Below are 27,921 nucleotides of genomic sequence, written 5' to 3'. Positions count from 1 at the left end.
AAAAAAGCGGATAGGAATACACACAAAAATTCTTGTTTTTGAATGATGCTATTTGTAATTTGTAAAATCTTTTCATTTTTATATATGAAGTTATATTATTTTTACTTAAAGAAAAATTAGAAATAAGAATAGAAAAATGCAAAATAAAGGTAACAAACATTTTTGACTTTTAGACTACGAAAGTAATATTCAATAAGGAAATCTGACAAATAGAAATAGACCATACTACTGATTTTCTCATGTTAAATTTAAGAGAGACGGATAGAGAACTCCTCAAGTTAAAGACTGTATGGAAATGAACAGCAATGATCTTTTGGGGTGAAAAAAAAATCAATGTTATTCTCATTAAAACAAAATGAACAAGGAACTTTTCAACAGACCATACTTATCAAGGCTACTTAGCATAGTAATTTTATGGCTTCAAAATACACAATGACAAGCACATAAACCAATGCCTAGAAAAACCAGGTTGACTTTACAATGTGATACTAAAGTGCTATCTGTGATAATCTGTAAAATAAAAGGTGTTTGAAGTTTAATTTTTATTTTACAAAAATTGACACTGTTAAAACCAACATGATTATTTTCCATTCATCCAATAACTGAGCTAATAATATAAAAATATGTAAAAAATATTATAGATTCATAATTACCAGATATGCTAATACTCATAACTAGTATAAATTTGATGATTAAAAAAATAAGTTTGTTTCCTTAAAAACGCTTGATTCTTTACCATTTAATATCAGATATTTGCTATCCTGAAGTACCAAAATAATCATAAATAAAAATGGCAATGTCTATACTTTAGGTTTCTTATTAGGTGGATCCTGAAGACTAAACTTTGGAATTTCACCAGAAGGAGCATATGGAATTCTCTTTGAAGATACCTTCTTGCCAATTGTTTCAATCTGAAGAGAAAAAAGATTTTAAAAAGAGAATTATTAATGATTATAACACATAAATGTAAGAGTTCTATAATGTAGTATCATAAGGAAGAAAACCAAGATTATTATTCTTATTACAGGCAGAAAAAGTTTCTCAAGTTGTCTGAGTTGCTGTGAGAGATCTTTGGTTCCTTCTTTGTTTTCTGTTTCTAGAATCACCTCTACTCCACGTCTCATATTCACGTCTAGACACTCTCATTCTGCCATTCCCCACACAAGGCAAGGCATCAGAGCAGAGTCACATGCCTCTGTCGTTCTTAGTAGCATGTATGAAAGCAATGAACACGGAGATTCCAGTTAGTTCATGTCTCTCTCATGCTCTGCTCATTTCCATTTCTCTTACATGGAAAAAACTTGTGAAAGTTATAACAGCATCATTCATAAGGGTGCAGGCTTCAGATTCTGAAAGGGCCCAGCTGGAATCCTGACTACACTTGCTATCTTGCTAAATGTTCTAGATATTTCTTACTCACAAATGGTGTTATAACACTTACCTCAAAAGGTTGTGGCAAGAATTAAAGTGCTTAGCTTTTAATACAAGTCAGCTTTTAATAAATGAGTCAATTATTATTTTGCACATAATATTTTTCATATATTCCATTTATTAAAAATAATCAGTTTTATCATTAAAAAGACTACTTCTTTAATAGTCATAAGTTTATCTCCCCTCCATAGCAAAGTATAAATATACTACTCCATTTTCATTTCTTCTGAATTAAAACTTGATATTTGTGACTATAAATAAAAAATTTCTGCTTTATATATTTGTTTGCTTGTTTCTTTTGGTATGAGAGATTGAACCCAGGGGTACCTTCTCCACTGAGCCATATCCCTGCCCTTTTTATTTTGTGAAAGGATCTCGATAAGTTGCTGAGGCTAGCCTTGAACTTGTGATCTTCCTGCCTCAGCTTCCCAAATTGCTGGGATTACAGGCATGCACCACTGTCCCCTGCTGGCTTTTTCAGTAATTCATATATTTTGTTTATTTAGTGACTCCATTCTTGTGTGGTTTTTTTTTTTTTAACTAGGGGAAATTAGCTTTTAGAAGAATTTAAAATCATTTTAATTATGTTATCCTTCTACATATAGTAAGTGAAAATATGTCTGTCTTGAAAATAACCTTTTATAAAGAACATTCCTGAGTTTAAGTCACAACTGGGAAAAACAGTCATGTTGTTACTCACTAAGGAGGGGTAGGATAGAGGAGTCCCCAAGGTCCTTGCTGGGAGAGTTAGCAGACACTGACACCATCTGACTCTTGCTTCAATTCAATGTCTCATAAATGAGAAATGGCACTGAATTCTAAGTAAGAAGGCCCTTCAACAAGTTGGCAAAAAGTTAAAGAGAACCAGACCTGATGAGGTTTTTCTTGTTTTTTGTTTTTGCTTATATTTTTGTGTATGTATATGTGTATGTATATATGTGTGTGTGTGTGTGTATGTGTGTATGTGTATACAAACACAATGTTTTTTTAGTTGTAGTTGGATACAAAACCTTTATTTTTATGTGGTGCTAAGGATCAAACTCAGCACCTCACATATGCTAGGTGAGCACTCTGCTGCTAAGCCACAACCTCGGCTTTGTTTTTGTTTTTTTGTACCTGGAATTGAACCCAGGGGCACTTAACCACTGAGCCACATCCCCAGGCCTTTTTTGTATTTTAGTTAGAGACAGGGTCTCACTGAGTTGCTTATGGCTGTGCTACCATGTCCAATAGATGTGGTGTTTTTGAATATCATACAAAGTCTTACTGGTACTTTTCCAGGACAGCTGGTGCTGAGAAGAGACACACAGCTGGCTATCAAACACTGCCCCCCTCTGCTCTGCTTGAGCACTAATGTGGACAGCAATCCTGTACCCTCCTTAATTACCCCACCTCCCCAACCTCCCAACCCCATGTACACACTACCCTGAGGAAGTGGAAAGTAGCTCCTTTGTATTAGTACTTTAGGGATCCCCAGTGGAATTCAAACAGGTGGAACATACGAATGCACTGTTCTGGGCAGAAGCATCTGTCAACTGTCCAGAGGTTCCATGACAGACAAACTTTGAGATGAAGGCTGATACCACTGAAGCTTTTGTAGTCTTTATTCAGACCTCTCACAGCACTGGGACAGTGCTGAGCATTCAAAAGGTATAGGATGAGCACCTGTTGATCACTCCTTTCCTTCTCTCAGCACCTGGTACTACAGATGGTAGCTATTCCCACATGAGGATGGACAGAGTTGCCCTCAAGACAGAGTACTTCCTCATTCTCCACCACAATCACAACCCAGCCCTTGCCAGATCCTCAGAGGTTAAGAGAAAACAAAGAGGATGGGGTCAGCTGGAAGTAATAATAGACAATAATAATACTATATACTGTGTTTTGCAGTTTTCAAAACACAGTCATGTATTTTCTTACTTGATCTTTATGATACAAGGTAAGTCAGGGCACATTCTTTTTCCATATAATAGGTGACTGATGTCTGCTGTGTAAAGGAGACCAATACTGAATGTGATGTCAAATGAACTTTACATCATAAATTTGGGAGTGGAGTAGTTACTTACAAAAGTCCCATAGAGAATTCCCTAGAGAACTGACGTATTGTCCCAGAGTTATTTTATTGCTAAATAAGAAAATATGAACCCAGTTTGGGGGCATACGCCTATAACCTCAGTAATCTGGAAGGCTGAGGCAGGAGGATCCCAAGTTCAAGGCCAAACTCAGCAACTTAGCAAGACCCTTTCTCAAAAAGTAAAAAGGACTGGGGATATAGCTCATTGGCAGAGTGCTTGCTTAGCAAGTACGAGGCCTTGGGTTTGATCCCTAGTACTAGAAAACAACCAAAAAAAAAAAAAAAAAAAGAAAGAAAAACATAAAAATTATAAAACCCACACAATAGGTTTAAAAAGAAAATAACCACCAGGTGAAGTGGCAGACACCTATAACCCCAGCAACTCAGAGGAGACTGAGGCAAGAGGATTGCAAATTTAAGGCCAGCCTCAGCAACTTAGCAAGACCTGGCCTTAAAATAAAAAATAAAAAGGGCTGGGAATATAGCTCAGTGGAAAAGTGTCCTGGTTCAATCCTTCAATACCTCCCCAAAAAAGAAAGAAAGAAAACAAACAAATACATAAATAGGATCATGGGCTGGGGTTGTGGCTCAGTGGTAGAGCACTTGCCTTGCAGGTGTGAGGCATTGGATTTGATCCTCAGCACCACATAAAAATAAACAAAATAATGGTATGGTGTCCATCTACAACTAAAAATATATATATTTTTTTTTTCAAAAAGTAGGGGCTGGGACTGTGGCTCAGCGGTGGCACACTTGACTGGCATGTGTGAGGCGCTGGGTTCGATTCTCAGCACCCCATATAAATAAATAAATAAATAAAGGTCTATCAACAACTTAAAAAAATATATTAAAAATAAATAAATAAATAGTAGTCCAGGATCATCATGATTACCTGGAAGCCAATGGTTTGTAGTTCATTGTGCAGCCCATCCAGGACACGTCGTCCATCAAAGATAAAGGCAGGCTTCAGCATTTTTTTATGAATGCGTTCATAATCCAATTCCTGTAAAGATGTATGGATGGAACAATTAGTACACATGCAAGAAAAACATACTCAACCCCACTGATACTAGAACACCTCTAGAATTCTCCTTAATATGATTTCTGTCACCTTACCTTAAACATGTCCCACTCAGTGCAAATAACAACAGCATGAGCACCATCACATGCTTCATATGGATCCTTGGAAATGGTCACAAGTCGGGACACTGTAACAGCAACAACAAAAAACCAGGAACAAGAGTTACGTGAAACCATGTATTTTAACACTGGAATGTAGGAGCTTAATGTCTGCTAGAAGTGGAACATTACGGTTAAAGTGAAGGGGTGATGGTGGGGACCTGGAGCACCCCCAAACCTTGTTCTAGAAGCATCTCCTTGGAATATCTGGGGCTTTGTGAAATATATTAGAAAAATTATTAGAATAACCCACAAATGAGGACATAATATCTGTTTAACTTTAGAGAAATAAGAATTGAATTCAAGGCATACCAATGATATAAATGGTAACAGACAAAGGTTTCTAGAGAACAAACAAGTTTTGAGCACTGCACTCAAGATGATTCATGAGACTCAAAGCCTTACCTTGGTCATCCTTTGAAACACCTGGGTGAGAAAGATCCACAACTATTTGTTCCCTGGGTACTTTTGGATCATATATATGGAGGTGTGCACCTTCATCCATCAGATATTTACTAATATATATACTGGAGGATTCTCTGAATGAAAAAAAAAACATTAGTATTGCTTTAAATGACTTTATATTCTAATACTAGGAAATTTAAGATACAAGATTCACTGTCTTTCAGCTGGCCGAGTGGTAAGGATATGTTCATTTTTATTCTTTTTTTTAATTGGTTCTTTTTAGTTATTCATGATATTTTTGTTTGTTTGTATGTTTTGTACTGTGGATGAAACCCTGGGGCACTCAACCACTGAGTCACACCCCCAGTCCTTTTTAATATTTTATTTAGAGACAGAGTCTCACTGGGTTACTTAGCACCTCACTTTTGCTGAGGCTGGCTTTGAACTCACAATCCTCCTGCCTCAGCCTCCCAAGCTGCTGAGATTACAGGCATGCACCACTGTGCCTGGAAATTCTTTAAACTATGTGTGTACATGTATTTCACATGCAAATCCACTAAGCAAAGGATCACTGTTAAGATGAGAAGTTAAAAACATTCTCAAAGGGTTTGAATTGTGTGCACAGGTCCTGCTGGGGATTAAACCCAGGGCTTCGTGCATATATTAGGCAAGTGCTGTACTACTGAGCTACATCCCCAGCCCTGAAATGTTTTAAAGAACACATACCTTGTATCACCAGTGTCCTTTTTGAATGCAAAACCCAAAATTGCTATCTTCTTATCAGTCACTGTATTAAATAGACTATCTATGATCCGAGAAGCAAATCTCCTCCTCTGGTAGTCATTCATGTCTATGACCTGAAATAAATGTATAATTATGCAATATTATTTTTAAAAAAGTACAGCCCATGACATTCATTACTCAGAATTATGGTGGGGCTTCCTATATGAACATAAAGCTTATATATTTACAGAAGACAAAGATTAACCAAACACTTTGATGTCTATAAATTTAAAAATAAAAAGAGGGCTGGTGATATAGCTCAGTTGGTAGAGTGCTTGCCTCACATGCACAGGTCCTAGGTTCTATTCCCAGCACCACAAAAAAATAAATAAATAAAAAGAACTACCCAACCCCTTCATTAAAGCCTTACTGAACATTTTCATTTTTACTTGGCTTGATCTGGCATGCATCAGGATGGGATGGACACAAAGATGGGGTGCATAGCTAATTTTAACTATGAAGGCATTTGAGATCCAACTATAAAGACAGCCTAAATAAAACAATATTCTCCATAACCACTTTCTCCAAACCCTGTGGAAATAAGGCTTTAAGCAATCAAATCTGAAAGTAGGTCCCTATGTGCTTATGTCTCACCATTCACCAGAATTTAGTTTGAGAGGAAAATGGTCAGGGTATAGTCAATGTACAGACTTAACAGCTACCTCTGGACAAATCAGGACACCACAAATACTTTGCAAGGTTTTTAACTAAATGTTATGAGACTAATAGTATCTGATCACCCAATGTGTTAAAATTTAGACTGGTGACAATGCTCATAAGGAAAGAGACTTTTTATTTAAGGTTCTAAGTTTCTAGGGGCCATATCAAACCTTGAGAACTTGGGAACTGAGCCCAAAATGTTGGAAAATTAAGACTTGATCTGTATTTTGCTGGATTGAGTGACATGACCCAGAGTGTATATTTTCCCTAAAAAGCAAGCATTTCCTTAGGTTCCTTCCCATATCTTTTGCTGAAATCTGAAAAATTATAAACTCGGGAAAAATATAGTATCAAGTATAGTGGCCAGTACCTTGGACAAATTATTTAACATCTCCGTGTCAATTCTCTCATCTGAAAAATGGTTTAATGTTAGTGATGAGGATTAAATGAGATACTGCATGCAGAGTGCCCTACAGAGTACTCAGCACAGGGTAAGCAAGGGTTTCCAACATTAGCTCTGTGAATATGAAAGGGACAAAGCCAAGCATCAGTTGATGCAAGCCACTCAAAAGCATCACAATACAGGTTCCTCCTTTAATCTGTATTTATGCCTTCAAGATAGAGAATTATCAAGAACTAGATAGTTTTTTATTTTCTCTGGGAGCATATTTAGTTATGAAATTAGAAAAAATATTGGTTTATCAGAAATTTCCATCACAGTTGACTACCAAAAAAAGACGAACATCTAATAAATAAACCTAAAATAAGTATATTGATTTGAGTTCTTAGGATAAATTCCATCAAAAACACTTCACAAAGGGTGATGTGTTTAATTATAATCTAATCAGAAGTTAAAGATTATTAATACCTGCTGCCAATAACGAGCTACTTCAGGCAAATTCAGAGCCTCACAGAGATAAACCAAATTTAGGACATCCTTTTGGAAGCAGCTCCCACCAAAACCTGAGGGCAGAAAAAAAATCAACAATATTTTCATGTAAGAACCAGAAACTGAATCATATGGATCCTCTATACCACAGAGGATCCATACTAAGATTTTTAATAATAAAATTCCAATGTTAGAAAATTAGTGAGTTTGTGTAAATTGTGTGAAATCTATCAACCCCTTAAGTAATTTCCAAAAATTTTCTAACAAAAGTTTCAATATGGGTACATTTGACATTTTGTTTTATTTTTACCTTCTTTCTTTTTTTTTCTTTCTCTCATTCATTGTATATGACTGTCCTATATCTCTTACTCTTCAGTAGGGCTAGCAAACTCACAGGAAAGGGCCAGTTGGTAGATATTTTGTGGGCCGCACAGTCTGTTGCAACTATTCAATTCTGTCACTGTAGCTCAAAAGTAGCCATAGACAATAAATAACAAAAACCGTTATGTGTTCCCATGAAATTTATTTACAAAAACAAGCTATGGGGTGGATTTGAGTTGAGGGACAATTTGCTCACCCTTGATCTAGTGTAATTTAGGATGCAATGAGGGATGGTATGAGCTTTGGAGTAAGACACACCTGGCCATTTAGTAGTTGTATGATTTTTGAGCAAGTTGAAAAAGCCTGAATCATCTCTAAAAAGGAAATAACAACACATTCCTAACAGGTAATAAGGATTAAATGAGATATAAAAAGTGCTGGTACAGAACCTGGCACATAAAAATGCCTTCAGTAAATTGTAGATATTTTTATTAAAGTATAGCTAGAAGAAAACATCAAAAAGATATAAAAGGCCAGGGAAACTAGTATTGGAAATGACAGATAGTCCCTGAAATACTAGAATTTCTGCCTATAGCCCAATCTGTAAAATATCCAATTGAGTGTTATATCAACCTTATTAACTTAATCCAAAAATATAGTCAATTCTCATTATTTGTGTAGTTATATTCGACAAAGTCACTACGAACACTGAAGCATTGCTCCTAAGTAAAATACAGGGTGAGGTTGCTGCAAGTTTCCACTCATGTTTTTTTCAACTGATCAGTACAGCACCTAGTTTCACACATGTTCATGTAATACATACAACTGGTTCACTAATGCTGAACTCATGGCCAATGGTTCTATAATTCACACATATTTTCTCCATAAGACACATCACAACCTTCTTGCACTTAGAACCACTAGACAGCACTTGGGCACTCCACTTGGGGGCCATTTTAAATCATAAAGTCACCAACAAAAAGCACAAGTATGGCCAGGAGCAATGGCGCACACCTGTAATCCCAGCAGCTCAGGAGCCTGATGCAGAAGGATTGTAAGTTCAAAGCTAGCCTTAGCAACAGTGAGGCGCTAAGCAACTCAGTGAGACCCTGTCTCTAATAAAATACAAAACAGGGCTTGGTGGTTGAGTGCCCCTACCCCCCCCCCCAAAAAAAAAAACCCACAAGTATGTGAAAAACTGCCCACAAAGGACACTTGTTTACAGTATAAGAGTTGGAGTATGAAGGCAAAGCATTGCCTTATTCAACCTTGCAGACTCAGATGCCACACAAATTCTTCACTGTTCTGCTTATCAGAGAATTATGACAGCCTTAGTATTGATTCTGAGATCACCAAAAAGTTTTAGGGAGCAGAAAAATTCACAAAACAGATTCCATGAATAAGGATTGACTATATTTCACCTGGACACATTTCCCAAAATGTATTAGTAAGAAAAAACAATAGTGAAATTTGTTTCCTACTTGCTTAATAAGGTGTTACTTAGTATTCTTATGTGGCCCACAAACTATTAACTTTTTCCTCCAAAACACTGAACTATATTTATCCTATAATCAGTCATTACTAAACAATATAGGCAATTTTTGCCTCACTTAGGAAGCCCAGGGTAGGCTGAAGGACAAATATATAATGTTTTTTTTTCTTAAAGGATATTAAGTTTAATAAAAAGACTTCCCTGAAGTTAAACAAACCCATATTGGTAGAGGAAAATGTTAATTTACCAACACTGGCTTTTAGAAACTTATTTCCAATTCTCTGGTCCATTCCAATGGCTGTTGCTACCTCTTCCACATCAGCTCCTGTTGCTTCACACAGAGCACTGATAGAGTTAATGCTGCTGATTCTCTGGGCAAGAAAAGCATTTGCTGCCTTAAAAAGAAAAAAGAAGAAGGAAAAGTATGGTGAGGGGAATAAGTGATTTTATACATCAGTACCATGGTTCATTGAGTTGATGCAAATGTTGTGGAGATACAAAAGTTACTGATGACCAAATTAAAGGAGATAATGGATGGTCTGGTAAGAAACATGTTTTAAATAAGAAAAGATGATTTTTAAAAAATATTTATTTTTTTTAAGTGTAGTTGGACATAATCTTTATTTTATTTATTTACTTTTATGTGGTGCTGAGGATCAAACTCAAGGCCTTGCACATGCTAGGTGAGAGCTCTACCCTGAGCTACAGCCCCAGCCCCAAGAAAAGATGATGATTAAGGAAAAAAGGGTAAAAGAACGGAAAGAGTGATTAAAAAATACTATCTCAATATAGCTTCCATGTTATCTTACATCTTATTAAAATTTTTGAATATTACAAGAATATTTTATACTCTGATATTTGATCCCCTTAGAAAAATTAGTTCATAATCTGAATGTGCAAGAACATTATCTTCAAAAGGATAACATTTTATTAAAATTAAGAGAGTATCTGGGGCTGAGGCTGTGGCTCAGTGGTAGAGTGCTTGCCTAGCATGTGTGAGGCACTGGGTTCGATTATCAGCACCACATATAAATAAATGAATTAAATAAAGGTCCATACATCTAAAAAAAAAAAAAAGAGTATCTGTGTAGCTTATCAGATTTAAGAGAAAAAAACACTTGGCTTTAAATTTATGGAAGGTAAGTGGGGTATGTGGCATGTAGCTCTGGCCCCAGCTGCTTGGGAGGCTGAGACAGGTGGATGCTCAAGCTCAGGAGTTCCAGGCCAGCCTGGGCAACATGGTGGGACTGTCTAAAAACAACAGTATTTAATGGGGATTTGAAAGCCATGCACTAACCAGCTTGGAAAGCTCTGAAGACCAAGTATTGGTGGTAAGAATCTTTTCCCTGGGAACCCAGTGCTCATACACAGCACACAGCGCCTGCACAGCTCTCTGGCCCTCTGGGGTCTCATCCCCTCCGATCAGTACTCTATCTGGGTTCTTAAGGTCCTTGATGGCTGTTCCCTCTGCCAAGAACTCAGGGTTGGACAGCACCTAAAATCCAGATACAAAGCAAAGGTTTAAGTTAGAAATAATTATGGGCAATCCAAAGCCATCAATATCTACATAAAGAACCAGACTTGAATGCTTCATTTTTTTATACCTGTAAATTCAGGTTGGGTTTTGTGTTCGCGTCAAAGATGCGACGAATACTTTCTGCTGCTCGCACTGGGACTGTGCTTTTCTCAGTCACAATTTTGTACCCGTTGGAGTTTTGCACAATGCGTCTAGCACAAGCTTCAATATACTTCAGATCTGCTGCCCGGCCTTTCCCCATTCCGTAGGTTTTTGTTGGAGTGTTCACCTGATGAAAGTATATGGGACAAAGAGTGATTTCAGGATATTCCTCAGACTATCAATTCATGGTCAAGTGGGAAGGTCACTACATCAGCAGTCATGATTGAACTCTCCTTACTTCCATGGAAACAGTGCATTTTATAAATATAATCATCAGAAGAAAAAACTTGAAACATCTGGAGAACTCATTCAGTAAATTTTTGTTGAGAAGCTACTACATATGTGCCAGATACTAGAGTAGGCAGGTTCCAAGCTAACCCTTGGAGATACAAATGGATGAGAAAGTTTTCATCCTAAAGAAGTTCAAGAGGGGCTGGGGATGTGGCTCAAGCGGTAGCGCGCTTGCCTGGCATGCATGTGGCCCAGGTTCGATCCTCAGCACCACGTACAAACAAAGGTGTTGTGTCTGCCGAAAACTAAAAAATAAATATTAAAAAATTTTTTTAAAAAAATCTTTAAAAAAAAAAAAAAGAAGTTCAAGGTCTGAAAAGAAACATGTTTCCTCTTCTTTCATTTTTTTTTATTGTATGCAATGTATTGTCATAGTCTCTAAAAATAAACTTTGAACTCCTTTTTAATTCCATTTCTATAGCCCTATATCAATAGCTTTTTGAAAATGTTTGCAGAGTCGGGTATGGTGGTTCATGTCTGTAATCCCAACAACTATGGAGGCTGAGAAGGAAGATTGCAAGTTAAAGGCCACCCTGGGCAATTTAGGGAGACCTGCTCTCAAAACCAAAAAATAAAAAAGAGCAGAGGATGTACCTCAGTAGTAAAGTATCCCTGGTTCAATCCCTAGAACAGAAAAAAAAAAAATTGCCATTTCATTCATGAATGATTCCTTAGCCCATTAAAGCCAGATATCAGCTAGGATCTTCAGAACAAAGGATACTACATGCACAGGACTTTCAAATGGCAAGAAAAATAAATCATACTCCAGAGTCTAGGCATTTAGTCTTGGCTTAGCAATAACATACCACTTTGGGCAAGTGTGGCTGCTTCTGCCTCAACAACCTCAATGGTAAATAAGCACTCTATAATAATTAACACATGAGTCTAAAATACATAAATAATAAAAATGAATGTGCTATCAAAAGTTTAAAATTTAATGAGAAGAGGAATAATTTTTTAACGGGTAGTAAATAGCATTAAACCTCTTCTCTTGACAAGCTTATGATTATGACCTAGAAGGAAACTAATAAAGGAACCAGGCAAAATAAATCAAAACTTGAGGATTAAGCTGAGGTGTAAAAAACAGGAGTCATTTGCATGCATGGAACAATTTAGGATACCTCTTAGACATGGAAGGCAGGGAGCAGAGAAGGGCAAAGATGGCTGATGGGGGAAGGCAAGACGGGCTAAAGATGGGAGATGATCCAACAGCTTCCCCTCGTAAAGTAGCTCTGAGATAACAGTTGAAAATTGATTCCTATGAACCAAGTGAAGTTGAACATGCCTATAATCACAACCACTTGGGAAGCCAAGGCAGGAAAATCAGTGTAGGTTACTTAGCAAAACCTTGTCTCAAAATAAAATAAAAAGGGCACTTTAACACTGAGCTACATGCCATTTTGTATTTTTTATTTTGAGACAGGGCCCCCTCTAAGTTGCTAAGGGCCTCGCTCAGTTGCTCAGGCTGGTCTTGATCTTGTGATCCTCCTGCTTCAGCCTCTTGAGTCGCTGGGATTATAGGTGTGTGCCACTGTGCCCTCCTTATTATCAAATTTTTATATAAATTTGATATTTTTCATGATGAAAAGCATGCAGCAAGGAAATAAAAACGATCCAGAGAACAAAGAGAACTAGAAATGTAGACCATGAGTTAGACAGTACTAAATTCACTTATCAGGCATACAGAATAATAGTTTAGAAAGATTCAGGGCAGCTCAGTCTGGATCACCAAAAAAGCAAGTATAAAATTGGCTATCTGTGCCAGAACCACCCTAAGATAGCACTCTATCACCAGAGAACAGATTACTTTTAAATGTCCTTTTTACAGAAAATTCCCCTATTCCCATTCCAAGCTTCAGTCATCTAAAAGTGGGACTAAGGTAACTTCTTGATTTCCTCCTAAAATCTAGTTTATATTTATAACTCTGTGTGCTTAAATAAAGGATGTGTAAGTGAGTCATAGAAGCTACCTCAGTTTTTCTGAAATGATAAAGAAGGCCGAAAACAGGGCTGGGGTGGTTGGAATTCAGAGGTAAGGCATGCATGAGGCCCTGGGTTCAATCCCCAGCAACACACACACACACACACACACACACACACACACACACACACAAAAGGAAGGCCCAAAACAGAGACATTGTTTTATCACTAGCTTCATTACCACTTTTCTTCTAGAGTTCACATATTCTCATAGTACTGCTTTTGTCTCATCAGTCAGAAAACAACCCCTATCCAACAATGTATAACCATTAACAATACACATTATCAGTTCAACAGCAGCTACCTCTCTGGACCCACGTGCTCCTTCACTTTAGCTCATGGAACACTGTCAAATCCCATACCACTAACTTTCTACTTATCCCTTAGGTACAAAAAATCATAGCTCACCTACCAATTGGTGATAGCTACACCATCACATACAGAATATTTGAGTGGATGGTAACAAGGACAGTAAGAAATTAGTTGTATTTGTTCAAATACTGAATAACTAGAATTTAAACCCAAGTGTTCATTCCATTTTTTTTTCCACTATAAGATATAATAGTTACACTGCGGGGCTGGGGATGTGGCTCAAGTGGTAGCGCGCTCGCCTGGCATGCGTGCGGCCCGGGTTTGATCCTCAGCACCACATACAGACAAAGATGCTGTGTCCGCCAAATACTGAAAAATAAATATTAAAAATTCTCTCTCTCTCTCCCTCTTTCTCACTCTCTCTCACTCTTTCTTTAAAAAAAAAATAGTTACACTGCATTCCAAGTTGAAAGTATCTGTGGACTATCCTAATGATATAAATAATATATGCCAAATAATTAATTAAGATGACTTTTGCAATGCAATTTGTGGAGATAGGAGATGGCTGTAAGTTTGCAAACTGATTCTCTTCACCTCTGCCACTCAATGGAAACAAGAAATGATGACATATGTACAAACATCATGTGTGCTTATGTGCTACCAGCATTTCCTAATTCTAGATCTCAGATTAGAACTTTCTCTGGATTTATTTGTTCAGTGATTTGAAATGATATACATGATCATATAAGTACAGGGTTTGATTAACTGACAAAGTGTCATCAAAATTCAATTGGACATCTCTTTATTAAGCAATGTTGTAGCTTAATAGCAATGAGAAAGTCAATGGAACTTTTATATAGATGAGAATACGTTAAAATTCACACAGCAAAGAATAATGCTTACAGATATGAATACCAGATCAGCTTCTTTGATGGCATCATCAATGTTTGTAGAAAAAAATAGATTTTTTCCTCGACAGGATTCTACCACTTCTTTTAGTCCAGGCTAGAAAAGAAATTATACATACAGTTTACTAGTCATAGGAGATGACCTAATACAGTGAGCTGTGTTTGTTAAAGGGGAAGGTTATAATGTAATATAAAGGTCTAAACTGGCTTTCAAATAGCACCTTTATAGATAAGCCAAGGCTCATACACGAAACGCCATTAAATGTACAGTATATGTTATCACCATTAAAGCAAAATTGAACTTACACAATCAGAGCAGAAGTTCTAATGTGCTTTGTCATTGTTTACTGTGTGCCTGACTAGTTCATAAGTTAAATATTAACTCTTGAGTATCACCTTGATTTTCAGAAAATTCAAGGCCTTTTGTGATTTCAAGTTAGAACGATTTTGCATTGTCATCATGAATGAAGCATTTTACTCCCAATAACTCAGGCCAATTGGTTGTGAAAGGCAATATTTACTCTGTACATACATACCTAATTCAATCTTACCTAAACTTTTTTTATATGTAAAATCTCTCTCTTTTACAAAAAAACACATTGAATTTTTTTTTAACACTTTTTCCCATACAATTTAACAAGAGATATACTTATGCTAAGAATGTTGAAGCTGGGCACAGGGACATGAGCCAGTAGTTCCAGCTACTCAAGAAGCTGAGGTGGGAGGATCACTTGAGCCCATTAGTTTGAGGACAGCCAGGGCAACACAGCAAAACTCCATGATGAACAAAACAAAAGAAGACTACTGAGATGTACAAAGTCACTTGACAAGTATTTTTGCAAAAAAAAAAACAAAGGAAAAGAAAACAAAGCCTATCTAATCAGACTTGTCTTATAGATCTAACTACCAATTTACATGAAATAAAGGATATAGAAAAATAAAATTATAAACCCCAAGGGAACCGGGCATGATGGCACACCTGTATTATCCCAGTGGCTCAGGAGGCTGAGGCAGGAGGATCTCAAATTCAAAGCTAGCCTCAGCAACTTAGCAAGACCCTAAGCAACTTAGAGTCTCTAAATAAAATATAAGAGGGCTGTGGATGTGGCTCTGGGTTCAATCCTGGGAACAAAATAAAACAAAACCCAGGGGTCTCAGGACTCAAACAGCAAAATCAGAACAAAAAATTCTACAAGATAAACAAATTTAATTTAAGAGAAAAATAAAATAAAAGGAGAGGGAAGGAAGAGGACATTAAATATTGTAGACTTGGGCTGGGGCTGTAGCTCAGTGTCAGAGCACTTGCCTAGCATGTGTGAGGCCCTGGGTTCAATCCCTAGTACCGCATAAAAATAAACAAATAAAATAAAGGTATGGTGTCCATCTACAACTGCAAAAAAAAAAAATAATTAAAAAAATATATTGTGGACTAAAGCCGGGGCAGTGACTCATGCCTGTAATCCCAGCAGCTAGGGAGGCTGAGGCAGGAGGATCATGAGTTCAAAGCCAGCCTTAGCAAAAGTGAGGTGCTAAGCAACTCAGTGAGACCCTGTCTCTAAATAAAATACAAAATAGGGCTGGAGATATGGCTCAGTGGTTGAGTGCTCCTGAACTCAATCCCCAGTACCCCTCTCCCAAATATTGTGGACTTAAAAGATACTTTGGTATCAGTCTACTGTGAAGTATAGATCTTACTTGGATCTTGATTCAAATTAACTATGGGGTAAGAACATATATAAGATTTCTTTGGTTACCAATAGAAAAATATGGAAAATAAATAAATGAAAGAATTCTTTGTTTTTTTGGTGCTGATTGAACCCAGGACCTTGAGCATGCTAAGCTCCTTACTCTACCCCTGAGTTATACCCTCAGCCCCCAAAATTCTCTCTCTCTCTCTCTCTCTCTCTCTCTCTCTCTCTCTCTCTCTATTTTTTTTTTTTTTTTTTTGGTGGTACTGGGAATTGAATCCAGGGCCTTACACATCACATAGTAGACAGCACTCTAACACTAAAATATACACCAGCCCTTTTTATACTTTTTTTTAAGTCAGTTATTAACTTTATTACATTAGCAGTAGCACATTCATTTTCATTATTGATCTGGCCTGTATAAGTATACCAGGCAAGACTTCTTGTATTGGCAATAAGCCAATTGGAAAGGGTTAGAGAAAGGGAAGGAAAGAAAGATATTCTGTACATCAGTCTGACTTCTTCAGTTCTTTGGAATGAAGAATTTCACTTCTCATAAACATCAAGAGCTCTGTGGGGCTTTTGTTTGTTCATTTTTTTATACTTTTTATACTTTTTTATTGTGATACCAGATCTTGCCAAATTGCCAAGGTTGGTCTTGAACTTATAGTTTGTCTCAGTCTCCCAGTCTCTGGGAATACAGGCATGTGCTACCATACCCAGCTTCTACCTTTTAATTGATTATGTAAATATCATAATTAGGTTAGAATGATATTTTCTATGAAAGAATTTAAATGCCAATGGAGCTACACCCCAACCCTATTTGTTTTTTTTTTAAATGAAGAAAGTTAACAAAAAGACAATGACTATTCAGTTGATATGGTAACACATAAGAAAGGTATTAACATTAGACGTCAACATTAAATGTTAAATGTTAACATTAGATGCTGTTAGTTCACAAAATGGCTCTACCAATTTACATCCTCACCAACAATGTATAAAATTCCAATTACTGTACATTCTTATTAACATTTGGCACTGTTGGTAATTTTATTTATTTATTTATTTATTTGTTTATTTACTTATTTATTTGTGGGGGTTGAACCCAGGGGCACTTTACCACTGAGCTACATCCCTAGCCCTTTTATTTTTTATTGTGACAGGCTTTCACTAGGTTGCTGATCCTCTCAAATTTGTGTCTTCCTGCCTCAGCCACCGAAGTTGCTGGGATTACAGGAGTGTACCAGTTTATTTAACTATTCTGATAAGTATACTTTATTTTTGAAGACTACACTACCAGCAAAATTAATTACTGAATTTAAGTATGGATGTACATGATTTCAGGTGACTTGTGGCTCTTTAATGGATATCAGAATTAGAAAACTCTCTACCAAGCTGTCTTTATAAAATGTTTTTTAAAAAATGAAAGGAGCAAGCCAAATATAGTAGTAAGTTTCTTTCAACAGGGAGAATGCTATAACATGAAGTTAAAGAACTATTATGGCAGGTGATCTGGTAGGAGAAAGGACAAAGCACAAAAAGGGTAAAGGTAAGAGGGTAAAACCACACATATGAAGAACTTTTTAATTCTAAATCTGATTCAGATATGAGTAAACTTGGAATGTTGAGTGGCTACTACTCTGTGAATGCTTTTTCATGGGCTCATAAACAAAACTACTTGAGACTTCTCTTCTAAAAAAGAACTTGGGATCCTCCTGCCTTTTTTAGTTTTGAAACAGTGTCTTGCTAAGTTGTCGAGGCTGACCTCAAATTTGTGATCCTCCTGCCTCATCCTCCCTACTTCCTGGGATTATGAACTATGGCTAAATAGAGTCTCAAAAACTAAAGACTATGGCTGATAGAGTCTAAAAAATAACTCAACTTTTTCTGGGGAATAAAAAGGAATATATTTGTGTTGGATACAAAATACTACCATCAAAATTTCAGATACTTTCCTGCTGGGTTTCAAAAGCATATCATGAATTCATTTTATGGTGAAATAATAAAGGGATCTGGATAGTTCATTTAAATAAAACCATATTTTCCAAACTATAAATTCTCCAAATTCATGAAATTTTGAAATTCTAGGTAATTCTTGGTAAGAACTCTATGGAAGGCTCTGTTATTCCATCTAAGTTTTATCTGATGTTAAGTACAATAATCTAAAAATATATTGGACTTATATTAACATTATAAGCAACTAAAGTTTAATTTACTTTAATAGGATACCACCTTTTAATTCCACTACAATATGGTAACCATATTAACAGAGGAAATTAGAACATAGAGCCTAACACAGTGGCACATGCCTGTAATCCCAGCAGCTAGGGAGGCTGAGACAGGAGGATCAGGAGTTCAAAGCCACCATAGCAATGGCAAGGTGCTAATAAGCAACTCAGTGAGACCCTGTCTCTAAATAAAATACAAAATAGAGCTGGGGATGTGGCTCATGGTCAAGTGCCCCTGAGTTCAATCCCTGGTACTCAAAAAAAAGAAAAAAAAAAAAAGAACACAGAGAAAACAATTACCATAATCTCACTGCAATTAATACCAACATTACTAATATTCTGATATACTTCTTCTTTCTCAAGTATACTCATTTTTTTCTGAGAATACTTGACATACTTCTCATTTTAATGTACATGGCTTCTATTATTATTATTATTATTAATTTATTTTTGCAGTGCTAATGCTAGAGCCTGGCACATGCTCTACCACTGAACTATGCTCCCAACCAAACATCCATGACATTTTGTATCCAGATTTTCTCACTAAATTTCTTATCATCTGCTGTAACCATAGATTTTTATGTTAATAGTATATACAAAATATTGAACAAATAGTAAGAAAATAGAGTACAGCGCAATGGTGCAGGCCTGTAATCCCAGCAGCTCAGGAGGCTGAGGCAGGAAGATCTCAAGTTCAAAGCCATCCTCAGCAACTCAATGAGATCCTAAGCAACTTAGCAAGACCCTGTCTCAAAATAAAAAATAAAAAAGGCCTGGGGATATAGCTGAGTGGTTAAGTGTCCTTGGATTTAATCTCCGGTACCAGAAAAAGAAAACAAACAGATGTTTAATACATTTACCTCATAAATAGGAAGGGTAGGAGAATTCCATGCGTTGATTCTTGATTCATTGACATCAACAACTGTTACTCTGATTTCGGGGCACATATGAGCAATGACACTACATGTGGGTCCTCCAACATAGCCAGCACCGATGCAGCAGATCTTCTTAATTTCAAACATGATTGTACTAGAAGGGAAACAGTAAGAATGTTCATTCTGCAAACAGAAAATTTCAAGAAATCCCATTGCACATTCATTGCACTTTAAAAACTTTCAAAAGAAATATCTGGAAAGATTTCCTATATTCACTCATAAGAATTATGAAACAGTGATTGAAAAAAACAACATTCCAGTTGGATGACCTAGCATGTTCTCAGCTATGAAACAGATGGAAAAAATCATAGTAACTGATATTACTAGAGAAGAGTCACAACAATTATGACCTAATATTTAGAAAGTCATGAAGCAGTCAAGCATGGTACATATTCGCTACCCCAATCTGTAGGGAGGATGAGGCAGGAGGCTCACAAATTTGAGGTCAGTCTTGACAACTTAGTAAGACCCTGTTTCAAAAAAAAAAGAAAAAAAATCATAAAGCAAAATAAGGCCTCATTTAGGCCTCAAATAAACCTGGAGAACTTTGCTGAGGGAAAGCTCCAGGGTAAATTTACACAGCAGTGCAATTCTTCCTTAAGCTGTGGTGTACAAAGGTGAATTATACAACAGGTTTGACTAACATGAGAGATGTTAAGATTAGTTTCACAGCCCAGAACTGGGCTCTGAGATTATCCTCCTGGCTGTGGTTTAAATGTCTTCAAAAAAAATGTGTTGGAAACTGAATCTCCAGTACAACTGTGTTAGGAGGTGGGACCTGATGGGAGGTGCTTAGTTTGTGGGGCTCCAACCTTATGTATGGATCAGTGCCTATTATGAATGGACTTAAAGCTTTGAGTTTGATCTCTTGCTCTCTGCCCTTCTGCCAGAGAATGACGCTGCAAAAAGGCCTTAGCCTTTAGCCCCTCCATCTTAAGACTTGCCAACCTCCAGAACCTTGATCCAGGAAATTGCTATTCATTATAAATTATCCACCTCAGATATTGTTATAATACAGAGAGAGAGAGAGAGAGAGAGAGAGAGAGAGAGAGAGAGAGAGAGACTGAAACTGACTTTGAGCAGGGCGCAGTGGAGCATGGCTGAAATCTAGAAGCTTGGGAGGCTGAGGCAGGAGTATTACCAAGTTCAAAGCCAGCTCAGCAATTTAGCAAGGCCCTAAGCAACTCAGTGAGGCACATATGAGCAATGACACTACATGTGGGTCATGTGGCTGGGGATGTGGCTCAGGGATTAAGTGCCTCTGGGTTTAATCTCTGGTGGAAGGAAGGAAGGAAGGAAGGAAGGAAGGAAGGAAGGAAGGAAGGAAGGAAGGGAGGGAGGGAGGGAGGGAGGGAGGGAGGGAGGGAGGGAGGGAGGGAGGGAGGGAGGGAGGAGCGAGCAACTGATACTCCCTACATACTTAGTTTGGCTTCTTAGATTATTTTGAGGTATACTGGGCAATGACTTTAAACTCTTTCTACTCCACAGAAGCAATGAGATGGTTAAATAAACTTCTGTGGGCTGGGGATATACCTCAGTTGGTAGAGTGCTTGCCTTGCATGCATAAGGCCCTGGGTTAAATCCCCAGCACCACCACCAAAAAACAAATAAACAAACAAAAAAACAACTCTGTGTTACTAAAGCTGTAACACAGATTTTGATAGGTTTTTAAAAGTCATTAGATGAACTGATTCACACTAATCAAAATTACAAAGAGCTGGCCAGGCATGGTGGCCCATGCATGTAATTCTAGTAACACAGGAGGCTGAAGCAAGAGGATGGCAAATTCACGTCTACCTGGTCAACACAGTGAGACTCTGCCGCAAAATAAAAAATAAAAAGGGCTGGGGATGTAGCTCAATGGTAGAGCCACCCTGGGTTCCATCCCCAGTATTTCAAAAATAAAATAAACAAGAACAGAGTTTGGAATCATATGATTCTATTAAGGGAAGAAACACTGTTAGTGATATACATAAAAAATTTAAAATATTTTTTGTTTTGAATAGGTAATATGTTCACATGATTCAAAAATTAAATGTTATAACAAGATATACACTGAGAAGCCTCAATTTACTTTTTCTCCTCTACTCTGTTTCCTCAGCAGCTCCTTTGTTTCTTGTATATCCTCTCAGTGCTATTACCTGAAACCACAACTAATACACATACACACACATGCACATACATGTTCTAATAATCTCTTCTTTCTAAACTGAGGAAACAGAATACCACATGCTCTACCAACACCAGGCTTTTTTCACTTAACGCATTCTGAAGGCATCTCCTTTTCTTCCTGCCCCATTTTGCATGTGTAATTATAAGAGATATTTAAGCCATGTTCTAAATCTGATAAATTCTCTCATTAATAACCTGAATGAGTTAATAGTTCTCTATTATCACTTGCGAAGCCTACTTACTATTCCTATTAAGCCTTTAGGATTCCAAGATTCACCTTGGCAAAAATACCGAGCCTACCATAGTTGACTTGTGGCATCCATCCCTCTTTCCTTGCTTCACCCATCTTCTACTTTCACTTCTACCCTTTACCATTTTTCAGGCTTCTTGTACCTCACACATGGAGAAAGAATCTACATGGGCAGAAAGACTATATCGGAAGGACTAGGTGACTAAAGTTCAGAGGAATGTTCTGAAAATCTCCGACTGGTTCCAGACTATTCCCTTCTTCCTCACAAAAAAATTAATATTCCCAATTTAAAGGCACAGCAGAGAATTTGGCTATGGAGAGATCTAGGTCCTGACATTCAAGTATTTAACAACTGATTTGGAGAATAATTCAATGAAACATTCATTAAGTACCCCACCAAGTAATGGACACCATTGTTCTATGTACTGTGAATACAATAGTGAACAAGACAGACCAGCTCCTGCTCTTTCTTGCACAGCTGCATTCTGGAAGGGAAACACAAAATAATGGCAGTTGTGAAAGTTTCACATAATGGAAACACACTGGTGAAAAAGTGAGAACCTGTGGGGAAAAGGGGTCCTTTAGATAGGGTAGTTAGAGAAGGACTCTGAAAGGTTGACTTTGCAACTGGTTAAAAAGATGAAAAAAAGTTGCTCACAACTAAGTAAAAATGGTTAAATTATACAAAGAATATAATCAATTAAATGACAAAATGAGTGTTAAGGTCCAGAGGAAAACAAACGTTTCAAAAAAGAAAAGGAAAGAAAGTTTCAAGGTAGATGTCGAACTTGAACTTGGTCTAAAGATTGGGTAAGATTTAGAAGGAAAAAGAAAGCAATGAAGAACATTCCAGATGAGAGGAAAAAGAAATGAATAAAGACAAAGAAATGAATTCAGAGAAATGAGAAGATCTTCTCAGTTGAACAAAAAATGGAGAAGGTATTAAGGAATAATAATCAGAAATACTTATCTCCCACAGTGGAAAGGAATTTTAAGTGAGTCTTGAATGTCCCTCTCAGAAAAGTCAAACCATAACAATCCATAAGGCTATAATTTAAAAACAATGTAACATAGCAGAACATAACCATAATAATCAAAGGTGTTAATGTAGCTCAAATCTACTCCACTGAAGGGAGCTGGGGAGTGTTAAAGGAATAATAAACCTGAAGTCTGGAAAAGAGAGGAGTGAAGAACAAGAACCACATGCTATTTGATACAATATTTATTTTAATACAGCAAAAGAACAGTGATGTGGAATCTGGAGGTCAGACCTTTTCTGGTTTCAGAGAAGCAGGGACAGGAACAGGCTTTTCCATGCTTCCCAAAGATTGTTTTGCTCTGTTCCTTTTTTTTTTTTTTTTTTTTTTTTTAAGTACTGGCATTGGGGATTGAACCTGGGGTACTTTACCCCTGAGCCACATTTTTATTCTGAGAAAGGGTCTCACTTAATTGCTTATGGCCTCGATAAGCTGCTGAGACTGGCTTTGAACTTGGATCCTCCAGCCTCAGCCTCCCAAACTGCTGGGATCTTAGGTGTGTGCCACTGCATCTGGCTGCTCTGATTCCATTCTGATTTATGAATTCAGATTCCCAGAAACCAGGCTACTCAAAAGTAATAACCTGGATCTGAGACACAGATACAGTTGGCCATCTGAATCTGATAGTTCTGCATTCAGACTCAACCAAGTGCAAATTGAAAACATTTGAAAAAAAATATTTTCTTGTTATTATTCCCTAAACAATAAAGTATAACAACTTACACTGTATTAAGTACTACAACTATCTAGAGATGTTTTTAAAGTATACAGGAGGATTACCTAGATTATACACAAATACGACACATTTTATCTAAGTGACTTGAATATTCTTGGATTTTGATATGTCGTGGGTGCCCTGGAACCAATCCACCACTGATTCCAAAGGATAAATGTATTCCAGACACTGCAACAAATCTCCAAGCTGCATACAGTGGCACACACTTGTAATCCCAGTCACTTGGGAGGCTGAGATGGGAGGATTGCAAATGCAAGGCCAACCTAGAAAATTTAGCAAGACCCGGTCTCAAAATTAAAATAAAAAGGTCTAGAGGGAGTAGGCACACCTGTAATCCCAGCAGCTTGGGAGGCTGAGGCAGGAGGATCCCAAGTCAAAGCTAGCTTCAGTAATTTAGCAAGACCCTGTCTCAAAAACTAAAAAGGGCTAGGAGACGGGGTTGTAACTCAGTGGTGGAGTGCTTGCCTCGCATTGGATTTGATCTGCTGCACCACATAAAAATAAATAAAATAAATGAGGGTATGATATCCATCTACAACCAAAAATATTTTTTAAATTTTTTAAAATTGTTGATTGACCTTTATTTATTTACTTATATGTGGTGTTGACAATCAAACCCAGGGCCTCACACATGCTAGGCAAGCACTCTACCAACTGAGCCACAACCTCAGCCCAACAAAAATATTTTTTTAAATTTTTATAAAAAGGGAGCTAGAGGTGTTGCTCAGTGGTTAAGCACCCCTGGATTCAATCCCTAGTACCAAAAGTAAAAGTGAGGAGGGGGTCTAGAGGGACCAAAGTTATAGCTCAGTGAGACAGCACTTGCCCAGTATGTGGAGGCCCTGGGTTCATGCCTAGCACTGCAAAAAAAAAAAAAAAAAAAGAGAAGTGGGGAGCTGGGGTTGGAGATGTAGTTCAGTGACAGAGCACTTGCCTGGCGTATCGGAAGCCCTGAGTTCAATCCCCAGTACTGGGGGGAGAAAACGCTCCCCTACTGAAATAGTAATACTTCCATTCTAGTGTATATACTAGTATAGCCTTCCATAGCGAAGACTACAATAAATCAACACCTGAGACCAATGAGTGTATAGAGTGTTTACTTTCTTTTTTTTTTTTTTAAAGTATTTTTTTTAAAGAATTTTATTTATTTATTTTTTTTAATATATAAATATATATATATATATATTTTTTAAAGAGAGAGTGAGAGAGAAGAGAGAGAGAGAGAATTTTTAATATTTATTTTTTAGTTCTCGGCGGACACAACATCTTTGTTGGTATGTGGTGCTGAGGATCGAACCCGGGCCGCATGCATGCCAGGGGAGCGCGCTACCGCTTGAGCCACATCCCCAGCCCCTAGAGTGTTTACTTTCTAGAACTGCAGGGATGGAGATCAGATCCTGAATTGTGATGATTTCAAAGAACTAACATACTAGAAGACTACCGAACAGCTAGCTAGCCTCCCTTGCTAATTAAAACCAGTTTGCCTATAATATCTACAAAAGATAATTTGAAATTCTGAACTAGAGACTCTTTCAGGGTTACCACTCAACCCTATAGCCAAGAGGTTATTTGGGCGGTTTTTTTTTTTTTTTTTTTTTTTTTCCCAGTTGTACTGATGGTTGAACTCAGGGATGGTCTACCACTGAGCCCACATTCCCAACCCTTTTTTATTTTAAAATTTTTAATTGTAGATGGACACAATACTTTTATTTTTTTAATGTGGTGCTGAGGATTGAACCCAGTGCCTCACACATGCTAGGCAAGCACTCTACCATTAAGCTACAAGCCCAGCGCTTCTTTATTTTGAGACAGAATTTCATGAAGTTGCTCAAGCTGCCCTTGAAGTTGTAATTCTCCTGCCTAAGTTTATGGAATCACTGGAATTACAGGCGTGCACAATGGCATCCAGCTATTAGGAATCTTAACAAAATCTATGACTTCAATCTCAACAATGATAGGTTCTCTTAACATTCACATGATAAACATAGATTAAATATCTACTTGATGCAACTCTTAGGCTTAAGGAATTCGTAGTTTAAAAAAGCACCCTGAGGATAACAGTTCTTATCTCCTGCTATTCATGGCTATATCCTCACACCTAGAATGGAAGCCCCTCAATAAACTTTCATTGAATAAGTAACTTTTCACAAGGACCTCTTAAGTTGCAGGCTTGTGTTTAAACAGCTTAATTTAAATGGCTAATCACAGTATTTTATAATAAGGAACCAGAAGCATGCTACCATGTTTTCCTTTAAAAAAATATATATATTTTTTGTTGTTGTAGTTGGACACAATGCCTTTATTTTATTTATTGTTATGTGGTGCTGAGGATCGAACCCAGCACCTTCCATGTGCTAGGCAAGCACTCTACCACTGAGTCACAACCCCAGCCATGTTTTCTTTTCTTTAGTGGCCCTAAAGAACAGTAACATTTTCTCCAAAGCATTTTCTCCCATTTTCTTTTCTGAATTGTAAGACCATATTTCAGCTTCCCTTACATAGAGCAACTGAGGCAGATAATTGATGGTAGGTGGATCAGTATTATAGAACTGAATATGTTTTAGGACTTCATTTTGGGTATGATTCTCTTGCTACTTCATATGGTTTGTATATGATAATGGGAAAATTAATGAAAAAGCCAGATGAACAATCCGTACAAATCCAAATAAATATCACTTGAAATTTCAATGACATCCTCAATAAACTTTAATATGGAGGTTGATACAGTGTTAGTGATGCACTTTGTATAACATTTTCTGAGTCCATTTTCTATTTCTACTTGTCGGTATCCTCTGTTCCTCTATTATGCTATCAGAAAAATGATATTTGCTTACTGAATAGGTCATTTTGAAATGAGTTCTCACCTCTGTATTTTGAAAGTTGCAACACCCAAGCCATTCCAAAACTACTCTTCATGTAAAAATTTCATAAATTCAGATAAACATTTCAACCTAGAAGATGTCACTAACAAATAACAAATGCCCCACAGTGCAATTTAAATAAAATATAATCCTTCTGCCCACAGCCTTCTTCAGCACTCTTCATAGATAACCAGGAGCTAATCAATGGGCCTTAAAGATGGAATTCTCAACTTCACATTTCATTTTCAGTTCCAGAAATTAAATATTAAGATATTTGATCCAATAAAAATATTTAACCAGTGAGAAAATGTTAACATTATCTCTAAAGGGCATTTTGCAAATCTGTGTTAACAAGTAGAGGAAGATGGAGCATACTTATCAGGTACAGATTTTATGCTAGAGAAAGGAGAACATGAATGAAAGAAAATGGGATCCTTTCAACCAGGGTTTTCTAGTGCTTACCTTAAACTAGATGCTGTGTACTAAAAAAGCACATCTCAGAGCAGACAGTTGGCTCTTTCATTTTCAGAACCCCTCCGAAGAAACAGACCAGACTACTGTTCTCCAATTCTTAGGGGATTTTAAGAAACTCAAAGACTCACTGTGTCTTTGAGGCCAGTCTATGGAAAGCTACTTCTCTGAACATCATGAATAGCTGCTTACCAGTCAATCCCTCTTTCTGTGTATCAGAAATCTCAACTCTACTTAATTATCTTCTTATATGTAGGACGTACAATTTTTTCAAGATCTCACACAAACATGGTCTCCTGAAGCACGCAGGAAAGGCTCCTTTCCCGACAAGAAGTAGTACAATTAAATGTGTAGCGGTCAACAATGGATTGCAGGCAGCCTACACAGCCATCATGATAGAATGTCTTGGGATTTTGCCTTCAAAGGGGTTTTCCGACTTCGTTTCTCTTTGATTTCAAGTGGCGGCCTGAAAATAGCGGCAGTCCCCCCAGGTGAGCCTACTCTAAACCCAAACAAAAGACTAGACTCAGACCAAACTGAGGTCCCCATTGAAAGGACCGCTTCTTTCGGTGGACGCTCGGCTTTCAGAAGCGGAGGGGGAAATCTCGTTTGCATCCAGCCAGAAAGTGGATAAAAGCAGAAAGAGAAGAGTCTTAGAGGCGCATGAATCTTGAGTAAGGCTATCCCATCTCCAGGGAAGCAAATACAAAACGCGATTCCCGCCCGGAGCCAAAGAGACTGGCAGCCCAGGACCCAGCGCAGCTAGAGACCTGGAGCAGCGCACACACCCCGCCCCGCTCCCTCCACGTCCATCCGCGACCCGGGAGCATCCTGACCCGGCGGCGGGGCTAGCTGGGGAAAAGCGCTTACCGCTTCCAAGCCCCGAGCTCCGCGGCCGCTTCTATTCCGAATGTTCGGACTGCACCTTTCTCCCGACCCGGTTGCAGCAGCTTCTGCACCCGCAACCTACTCCGCCTGATCTCCCTTCAGCGCACGCCTCTCCCTCAGGCTGCCAGACGCCGCACCCTGAGTCCCGGGCCAGCGCCCGTATTTAAAGGCTTCTGCCCGAGAAGGCGGAGGCTTCATTCCCCCAGAGCCAGGCCCTCCTGGACTCTGCCCTCCGCCGCTAGCCTGCTCCAC

General features: G+C 37.7%; 1 protein-coding gene across 1 annotated transcript; it reads right to left on the bottom strand.

Moving 5' to 3' along the window:
• Window positions 1-104: 104 nt before the first annotated feature.
• Ugdh (UDP-glucose 6-dehydrogenase) lies at window positions 105-27,921 on the bottom strand. Its single transcript, XM_026385947.2, has 12 exons — window positions 27,652-27,921; window positions 19,180-19,348; window positions 14,399-14,500; window positions 10,839-11,039; window positions 10,532-10,729; window positions 9,482-9,629; window positions 7,401-7,495; window positions 5,816-5,946; window positions 5,090-5,223; window positions 4,622-4,713; window positions 4,398-4,508; window positions 105-911 (listed from the first exon to the last, which is right to left on the bottom strand). Exons 2-12 carry the CDS (start codon window positions 19,339-19,341, stop codon window positions 801-803), a joined length of 1,485 nt encoding a protein of 494 aa, XP_026241732.1. The 5' UTR covers window positions 19,342-19,348; window positions 27,652-27,921; the 3' UTR covers window positions 105-800.

This window comes from Urocitellus parryii, chromosome 10, assembly GCF_045843805.1.
Source record: "Urocitellus parryii isolate mUroPar1 chromosome 10, mUroPar1.hap1, whole genome shotgun sequence".
NCBI lineage: Eukaryota > Metazoa > Chordata > Mammalia > Rodentia > Sciuridae > Urocitellus > Urocitellus parryii.
Note: the sequence above shows the minus strand (reverse complement) of the source record. Positions and strands in the feature narration are given on the sequence as shown.

What these genes read in the sequence shown, in the direction of transcription:
- Ugdh (XM_026385947.2), bottom strand. Translation starts at nt 19,341, where the DNA reads ATGTTTGAAATTAAGAAGATCTGCTGCATCGGTGCTGGCTATGTTGGA. An exon ending in TAGCTCGTTATTGGCAGCAG is followed by an intron (nt 5,947 to 7,400) that starts GTATTAATAATC and finishes CATTTATTTCAG; the next exon opens with GTCATAGACATGAATGACTA. An exon ending in TACAAACCATTGGCTTCCAG is followed by an intron (nt 912 to 4,397) that starts GTAATCATGATG and finishes TTTTCTCTTCAG; the next exon opens with ATTGAAACAATTGGCAAGAA.